Source organism: Zootoca vivipara, chromosome 7 (assembly GCF_965207765.1).
Source record: "Zootoca vivipara chromosome 7, rZooViv2.hap1.1, whole genome shotgun sequence".
In the NCBI taxonomy this organism is placed as follows: Eukaryota; Metazoa; Chordata; class Lepidosauria; order Squamata; family Lacertidae; genus Zootoca; species Zootoca vivipara.
The window spans coordinates 90320445-90329951 of record NC_142590.1 but is presented as its reverse complement, the minus strand read 5'-3'; the positions used below and the strand labels follow the sequence as shown (position 1 = coordinate 90329951).

At 53.0% G+C, this 9507-nt stretch overlaps 1 protein-coding gene across 2 annotated transcripts in view; it reads left to right on the top strand.

Annotated features, from left to right (window-relative positions):
- Positions 1-648: 648 nt before the first annotated feature.
- SLC2A4RG (SLC2A4 regulator) overlaps positions 649-9507 on the top strand; it is a 40115-nt gene continuing 31256 nt past the window's right edge. For both annotated transcript variants that reach the window (XM_035122368.3, XM_035122367.3), the window contains exon 1: positions 649-1478. In XM_035122368.3, the coding sequence (XP_034978259.2) occupies positions 837-1478 (642 nt within the window). In that variant the 5' untranslated portion in view covers positions 649-836. The remainder of the gene's footprint in view (positions 1479-9507) is intronic.

Sequence of the window (9507 nt, the reverse complement as noted above, 5' to 3'; positions counted from 1 at the left end):
GGTTTGTGAACCTTTACTTGAGCTTCCATCGGTGGAGTTTGGTTGCTCTTCAATACAAAACAAACAGCAAGCAGCGCAGAACGCGAGCACGCCAGTGACAAGAAGTCCGGGCCTGACCTGCTGCTTTTCTGCGTGCACGGATTTGGGCGGCGGGGATTCAAGTTGTGGCACCCCCACCCCCACCACCTGCGTGCAGCTATCGCACAGGTTGACAGTCTCTGTAAAAAGCAAGCCGAAGCTGGATCGCAAGGAAGAGACGGGTAAACACTCCGCTCCCCACAATACTGTACCCTTATTAAAAGCGGTGGCGCGTGCCCTCCCCGCTTTTTTATTTTTTTGCAACTTCAAGCAGCAGCAACTGTCTTCTTAATAATCAAAGGCGGTTCTCGGTCGGTCTCCCGGCCGCCGCTCTCTCTCTCTCTCGCTGCCGGGCGCCTCCGCCCCCCTTTCGTCGAAGATGGCCGCTGAAGCGAGCGACTGGAAGTCCGGCTTTCCCCTCCCCGAGACCTCCCCTTTCTGGCTTCACCAGCGCGGCTTAAAAAGAAATAAATTGCACACACACATACGATTTTTTTAAAAAATGTACATAGATAGACCAACAACCAACCAGCCCTTCTTTACTTTTTTTTTTATACTCGCTTGCAAGAGAGGCGGCGGCGGAGGAGGAGGCGTGTCGGATTAGAACACCGCCTCCTCCATCTCCTCCGCCCGGTTTGCAACTGGAAACGCCGGGCCGGCCAATCGGCGCTCGAGCCGGCTCCGGGCACCGTTCCATTTCGGAATGGTGATACAGCGAGTGGGCCAATGGCGTGCGGCGAATAGGGGAGCGGAGAGAAATGTGTGTGTGTGTGTTCGTGTGCGCGCGTGTGTTTTTTTTTTTTAACCCGGCTCCCTTCACTTGCACGAGCTCCGAAAGGGGCGGGGAGGAGGAGGAGGAGGAGGAGGAGAAGCCGAAGGCAGCGCGGGCAGCAGGCGGTGGGGAAGGAGAGGGGGGCGTGGTCCGGGGGGAGCCTCTCTCTCCCTCGCTTGGCTGGCTGGCGGGAGGGAAAGTCTCCGAGGCAGCGCGGGGGGCTTCACCCTGCACAGCTTCTGCGGCGGCCCCCCTCCTCGTCGTCGGCCCCCCCCTCTTCACCCCAATCATGGAGCCCAAGCCGCGTCTTTTCAAACGCTTCGCCTCCTCCGGCGGCAGGATCTGCTCCCCGCCGCCCGGCTTGACGTCCGCGGGACCCTGCTGCCCCGACGGCAGCCCCCCGGCGCCCGGCTTGTGCTGCGGGGTGATCTCCGCCTCTTGCAAACCGCTCGCCTCCCCGTACCCCCCTTCCTCCTCCTCCTCCGAGGCGGCCAGCAACGCTGTCTACACGGTGCTGGTGGAAGATCCGGCGTCGATCCGGAGGAGGTCCCGGCGCCGGAGCTGCGAGGACGGCGCCGGCAGGAGCTCCCCGGCCGGTAGCAAAGGCAGGCTCCAGCTTTTGCAAAAGGTAACAAGCGGGGGAAGGCGGCAACTTCTCTCTCCCGCCCCGTCTGGTCCCGTCCCGTGTTGCTGGCCGCGCTGTCGGATCTGCCGAAGGAGAAGCGGGTGGGTGTGTCCCGCCATGGCGCACAGGAGCACGGAGGGTGGGCGGGCGGCAGGCGACTAGCTGAAGTTGCAAAGACTCGACGGCCGAGTGCTTCGCGGCGCTGCTGCTTCCTTCGTGGACTTTTTGGGGGGGCGGGGGGGGAAAGAGTACGGGGTGTGTCATGTGTAAGGAATATTTTTGCAGAGATCGGAAAAAGGAGAGCCCCCCAACCCGTTTGGCAAAAGACGCTGAGAACCTTTGAGGCGGATTTCGGTTGAGGGGGTGCATTATATTTGCAAACGGAGGGGGAGGGGAACCACCCAGAGCCATGCATGGCAGCTGGAGGGTGGGACCGGGAAGTTGCATAGGAAGGGTGGGCTGGAGGAGCGGCCCTTACACGAAGCAACTGAGAGCCACCGCGGTTGCTTGCAAAAAAAGAAGTCCCGGATGGGTTGGAAAGACCCGGCTTCTTTGCGGACGGCACCCGCGCGCACACCCTTGTTGCCTAGGATCTGCTTGGAGCGGGGAGAGCCGAGACTTAAACGCGCTGTGCGATCCTTGGAGTGCTTAACTCGGCCGTCAATTCTAAATAGTAGAGCTGAGCTGGGGGCTCCGCTAGGCCCCCGAAGCAAAAGGGCGCGTGACAGCGCCGAGCCCCTGCCCCGCTGCGCTTGCAAAGAGCGCGCGATCGGGTCGAGCTGGCAAACCGGAGAGGCGCTCGGCTTTGGCGGCCTTGCAGCAACCCCGGCGAAAAGTTTGATTCCCCTTCGCTAAAAGATGGCGCCTCTTGCTGCTTGCTTTGCTTTCGCTGAAAGTTTTGATCGAGGGGAGGGAATTGCAATGGGCCGGGACGTGGAGGGGAGCTGCAGAGCCGCTTTCTCTCTCTCTTTTTTCCGCCCGAGCCCATCCCCGCCCCATCGGGTCTCCACCCCTGCATGGCGGGGCGCAAGCTGCTCGGAGGGACGGGCCATCAATCACTCTGCGGAACAGGCACCGCGCTGAGCCAGGAGGGGAGGGTCCGCCGGCCGGGGTGGGTGGGATGTGCCTCGATTTGTGGGTGGGGGAACAGCAGCGCCCGCCTCCGGAGCGCTTCGCTGGGGAATCGCACGTGCGCCGTGCAGGGGGCGGGGAGGCGTCGCTTCTGGATCCTGTTGGGAGTCCGAAAGGGCGAGTTGAGTCGGAGGCGTCGGCGGGCAGAATCTGGAGCTCGTGGGAGTTGGAGGCCAAAAGATCTCACCTGCTTGGCAAAGGCTGGTGCAATTTTTGTTAGGCCTTGATTATTCCTGCGTGGCGGGGGGGGGGGGTTGGACTCGATGAGCCTTGGTGGTCCCTTGTAGGAAAAGTTCTGCTGGACTAGGCCGGTGGCCCATCTCATCTCAAAAGGGGTATTGTTGAGTTGGAAAGCGGCAAGTGAAAGGACCGAGCTGGTGGAGTGAGAAAAGGTTGCGGTGCCTGGGACTTTTCTAGTTTAGAGAAAAGGCAAATAAGAAGGGATAAGGTAGAGGTGTGTGGAAGTATGCACTGCATGTAGAAGGTAGAGATAGAAGACGTTCCCCCTCCATTGTTACACTATAAATCATGGCTATAAAAGGAAGCTGAAGGTTGGAAGATTCAGGATAGATAAATGACAGTCCTCCTTTGAATAGCGCATTGTTAAACTGTGGAACTCTCTTCCACAGGAGGCAGATCGGGGGCCAGCACCAAGAATAATAATAATAATTTATTATTTATACCCCGCCCATATCCATATCCAACCGAATATTAAAACAGTACAGCATTAAACATTAAAAACTTCACTAAACAGGGCCAACTTCAGTTGTCTTCTAAAAGTAAAATAGTTACTTATTGCCTTGACATCTGCTGGGAGGGCGTTCCACAGGACGGGTGCCACTACCGAGAAGGCCCTCTGTCTGGTTCCCTGTAACCTCACTTCTTGCAATGAGGGAACCACCAGAAGGCCCTCGGTGCTGGATCTCAGTGTCCGGGCTGAATGGTGGGGGTGGAGACTCTCCTTCAGGTATACAGGACCGAGGCCATTTAGGGCTTTAAAGGTCAGTACCAACACTTTGAATTGTGCTCGGAAACGTACTGGGAGCCAGTGTAGATCTCTCAGGACCAGTGTTATGTGGTCCCGGCGGCCACTCCCAGTCACTAGTCTAGCTGCCGCATTCTGGATTAATTGCAGTTTCCAGGTCACCTTCAAAGGTAGCCCCACGTAGAGCGTATTGCAGTAGTCCAAGCGGGAGATAACCAGAGCATGCACCACTCTGGTGAGACAGTACGCGGGCAGGTAGGATCTCAGCCTGCGTACCAGATGGAGCTGATAAACAGCTGCCCTGCACACAGAATTGACCTGTGCCACCATGGACAGCTGTGAGTCCAAAATGACTCCCAGGCTGCACACCTGGTCCTTCAGGGGCACAGTTACCCCATTCAAGACCAGGGAGCCTTCCACACCTGCCCGCCTCCTGTCCCCCAAAAATAGTACTTCTGTCTTGCCAGTTAGCCGCCATCCATCCTCCAACCGCCTCCAGGCACTCACACAGGACCTTCACTGCCTTCACTGGTTCTGATTTAAAAGAGAGGTAGAGCTGGGTGTCATCTGCATACTGATTAACACCCAGCCCAAACCCCCTGATGATCTCTCCCAGCGGCTTCATATAGATATTAAAAAGCATGGGGGAGAGAACAGAACCCTGAGGCACCCCACAAGTGAGTGCCCAGGGGTCTGAACACTCACCCCCCCCCACTTTCTGAACACGGCCCAGGAGGAAGGAGCGTAACCACTGTATGACAAAGACCTCTCCTTTGTTTCCATCTTCTGAACATCACTTATAGGGGGCATGCGCAAGTCTTAAAACAGGCCTGAAAGTGTCCAGGCAAATTTCAAGAGCCAAAGGGGGCTGGGAGAGATTTTCCCAATGAGCTGGGGCTTCCATGTTGCTTGGGAATCCTTCCTGAACATGTTCCAGGAATCCACTTTATGCAGAGTCAGGTCACTGATCCATTGAGCTCCACGGTGCCCATGCTTCCAGCTGCTGATAGGCCACACATGTCCAATTCCTTGACCTTTGACCCTGCAGGCTGGGGCTGATGGGAGTTGGAGTCCAGTAACATCTGGAGGGCCAGAGGCTCCCCATTCCTGGTCACGATGTGGATTTTGGACTGGACGTTTATTTACCGGTATTTTTATTATGGACATTAATTCATTAAATTTATATACCACACTTCACCACAATTTCTCAGGGCAGTTCACGGAATAAAATTCAAGTTAAAAACAAGTAAATAATTAAACCAAAAAGAAGGAAACAATTTAGCCCCCTGCCCTTCCCACAGACACACTATAGAATATTAATCAGCCAAAGGCTTGGTTGAAGAAGAACATGTTCGTCTGGCGCCTAAAGACATATAATATGTGTTTAGGGAAGTTTTTAAAGACTGATGTTATAATGTATTTTTAATCTTTTGTTGGAAGCCGCCCAGAGTGGCTGGGGAAACTCAGCCAGATGGGCGGGATAGAAATATTATTATTATTATTATTATTATTATTATTATTATTATTATTATTATTATTATGGTCCTATGCAAGCCTCCCTGGGGAGAGCATTCCACAGACGGGGAGCCACTGCAGAAAAGGCCCCGTTCTCATGTCGCCGCCCTCCGGACCTCTCACGGAGGAGGCGCATGAAGAAGGACCTCTCAGATGATGATCGCAGATTCCAGATCGGTTCATATGGGGAGAGGCAGTACTTGAGGCATTGCAATCCTGAGCCGTTTAAGGCTTTATAGGTCAAACCCAGCACTTTGAGTTGGGCCCAGAAACTAATTGGCACACCATGATTCAAAATATATATCCAGGTCAAAAATCATGAAACCAATATCGTAATAATAACAATAACAATAACAATAACAATAATTTATTATTTATACCCCGCCCATCTGGCTGGGTTTCCCCAGCCACTCTGGGCGGCTTCCAACAGAAATATTGAAATACACTAATTTCTTAAAGATTAAAAGCTTCCCTAAGCAGGGCTGCCTTCAGATGTCCTCTAAAAGTCTGGTAGTTGGTTTTCTTTTTGACATCTGGTGGGAGGGTTTGACATCTGCTAGTGCAGATGGAAATGGGATTCTAGCTCCTATTTTAGCAGGTCAGCGGTACCACTGAATGTCCACTAGGTGGATACTGCTCTGTTTCACTCCTGGGACACACATTTTTCTCCCTGGGCTTTTTTTAAAGTGGGAAGATGGTGTGGAATATTTGGCTGCACTTCCTTGGATTTTCACCTTTGTATCCTTTCTCCATCCTTAACCTGACATGCAACATGTTTTGCCAGCTTCGTAGTCATGAGGCCTAGAAACTTGGTGGTGTGCTTTTAATTGTTTTGTTAAAGTTTAGGTTCTTGGAAAGCCGGGGTTCTAGAATTGTACGACCGCCACTTGGAATAGCAAGGGCGCCTGCAATACTGGTCAGAACTTTGGAACTGGTGCTGAGGTCGGTCCAGAGAGGTCCTGTCTGCTGCAGTGGTCGGATTCCATAGACAGATGCAGCCCTGGTCCGCTCTCCTGTTTTTTAAAAAAGAAATCTCCCTGGGAAGCTGACTCCTTGAAGCATTGAGTTCATACCAGCAGATGCCCTCGGTCAACAAGCAAGGGGCTCGTCTGAGTTTGAGCTGCAGGGGGGCAGCGGAGCGCTGGAGGGTTTTCCAGTTTGGTGTCATCTACAAGTAATCTCTTAGTGCGGAATGAGATAAGCTATGAAGGACAGGAATTAAGACCGGGGTGGGGAGAGAAGGTTCATTTATTACAGTATTTGTCGATTTAGAGCATTTGTAACCTGCTCCTCCGCCAATAAAGCTCCCAGAGCTGCTTACAATATTATTACAATATTATTATTATTATTAATTATTAACAAACTTTATACACTGCCCTTCATCTGAAGATCTTGGGACGGTTTGCAAGATAAAAATACAGGATAGAAGCACAAAATAAATAGCAAATTCAATTGCCCTGCGGACCTACAGTCTTAAAAAAACCCAAAAACTCATGACACACAAGGAGAGAGGATCAGGGAGGGAAGAGGAAAACAAAAACTCAGGCAACAGTTTATGAACAGTTGTTCCTATAATAACCAGGTGCAGGATGTGCCTGATGGACCTCTTGCAAAGCAGGCGGAAGGAGCCTGGCTTCCCAGCTCTCCCACAGATGGAGTGGCTGTCCCCAAGTGACACAGCAATAGTTTCTGCAGGTTACAGGAGGGTGTGTGTGTATGTGTGTCCTCCCAGCCCTACTGGGAGACACTGGGAATTGAACCTGGGACCTTCTGCATCTGAGGTGCGTGCTCTTAACGATTTGCTGCAGCCCTTCCCCAGACCAGTGTTGCCGGCTTCTTCCACTGTGTATCATTTCTTGCAGCCTCGCTCTCAGACTGCTGCAATCTAGGGGTTTCCTGGTGACCTGGGTTGGCTGATTTCAGGGATGGGGAATCCCTTTCTGCCCCAGGGCCGCATTCCCTTCCAGACCATGTCTGAGGGCCACATTAAGCAGGGCTTTGGGGGGGGGGAGCGGGTGGTGCATTGAATGCAAATTAAATGCCTAGTTTCTACACATACTGGCCAATGGGATTTTTATATATATAAATTTTTGGGACTCATCCCAGTCACCCTCAATGGCTGATGAGGGGGGGGTGGCCTGTGGAGAGTGTCAAGGGCCGGACAGAGCATCCTGCGGGGCCACATTCAGCTGCAGGGTCTAAGGCAGGGGTCCCCAGACTTACCGGGCTTCGGGCCGGTGCCCGCCGCGCCGACTGCGCGGCGGGCTGGAGGGCAGGGGAGTGCGTGCGCAGCGGGCCGGAGGGCGGGGGAGTGCGCGCCCGTGCGCACACGCACACGGTCAGAAAAAAAACGCCGAAAATCGCTTGTGCGCATGCGTATGGGCCTCCCCCGCCCCGGAAGTTCATCGGAAATGACCTCTTCTGGTTCGGGAGAGGCCCATACGCATGCGCACAAACGATTTTTGGCGATTTTTTGTCGATTTTGAAGATTGTCGCCACGCCGTGCGCCGTAAGAGCGGGCGGCGGCAGTGGGCGGCGGGGGTCGTCGCGGGCCGGATTGGGAGGCCAATTGGACCGCATCCGGCCCGGGGGCCGTAGTTTGGGGACCCCTGGTCTAAGGTTTCCCACTAGGGCTGGGCCATATCTGGTTTTCAACATCATGATATACCACCAGCTGAACATTGCATGGGACGCAGGTGGCACCTTGGTCTAAAGCACTGAGCCTCTTGGGCTTGTCGATCGGAAGGTCGGCAGTTTGAATCCCTGCAACAGAGTGAGCTCCCATTGCTCGGTCCCAGCTCCTGCCAACCTAGCAGTTCGAAAGCACGTCAAAGTGCAAGTAGATAAATAGGTACCGCTCCGGCGGGAAGGTAACGGCGTTTCCATGCGCTGCTCTGGTTTCGCCAGAAGCGGCGTAGTCATGCTGGCCACATGACCTGGAAAAACTGTCTGTGGACAAACGTCGGCTCCCTCGGCCAGTAAAGTGAGATGAGCGCTGCGACCCCAGAGTCATTCGCGACTGGACTTAACTGTCAGGGGTCCTTTGCTTTTGTTTTTTAAACATTGCAATATGTTCATATATCACGATGTCTGAAATAAGGATGGAGCTACCGGTAGACAGAGGCAAAGGATGGCTTCACAGTCCCCCCCCCATCATGATTTTTGCCTCCTCTTGTGATTCGCTGCCTCCTGCAGGAGGGAGGAGAGGAGAGCTGAGCTGGCAGAGTTAACAGGACCTGCAGGAATCTGAGAAGCAAATCTACTCACGGTTTTTCCTACATTGCGATTTTTGCATGCACCCCCCCCCCCAAATGATTCATATAGGATGTAATATAGAGGAGGGTGAAAGGTTGTTTTCTGCTGCTCCAGAGAAGCAGACACGGAACAATGGATTCAAACTACAAGAAAGAAGATTCCACCTAAACATTAGGAAGAACTTCCTGACAGTAAGAGCTGTTTGACAGTGGAATTTGCTGCCAAGAAGTGTGGTGGAGTCTCCTTCTTTGGAGGTCTTTAAGCAGAGGCTTGACAGGCATATGTCAAGAATGCTTTGATGGTGTTTCCTGCTTGGCAGGGGGTTGGACTGGATGGCCCTTGTGGTCTCTTCCAACTCTATGATTCTTGATATATTGCCAGGCCCAAAATTGTGAAACCGATATGGCAATATGGACTTCAAACTGGTTTTGGATGATATATTGATATATCTATCACCCGGCCCTTTCTCCCTCCCACCCAACCAACCGGGATAGATATGTTGGCTTAATCCTGAACTACTTCCTGCAAAAGCAGATTGTCACAGGTTTGCTGGGTTACCTCCTTCTCTCCCCCCCCCCCGGTTCCTTAAAGCAAAGCTACTCAATATTTGTGGCATTTATTAGACCTGCGGGCCGGAACTTAAAAGAAAAGCCACAGCAAAGGGAGCAGTGGGTAGTTTAGCTGACTATGGCTTTCCTGGTTAGCCTCTGCAGAAGTGGATTGGTGCTCTAAAGGATTACTGAGCTCAAAAGCCTATCCGCATAAAGATAGATGGATTGATGGACCCCGGAGGTGCAACTGAACTGCCTGTTCTTGTTTCTGAGCTGTGCTCCTGCTGCCTGGTGCGAGTAGGTTTTTAGCGCGGGTGCAGGAGAGGAATCGGCCTCCATGTTAGAACACGCTTATCAGTTCTGAACGGGCTTTGCTGGCTGGGGTGGCCTGCATTTCAGTCGCAATAAGGCCAAGCTCGCTCGCTGCTTTTGTCTGCACCTGCTCTGTTTATCTAAGATAAAGCCAAGGGCTCCTGAGCTTTAAGAACAGAGCCGAGCCCTTCCTGGCTGTTCACATGCATGACAAAGGGGGGGGGGTGTTCTTTTTTTTTAAAAAAGAACACCAATACAAGCAGAACCACAGAAATAATACAAG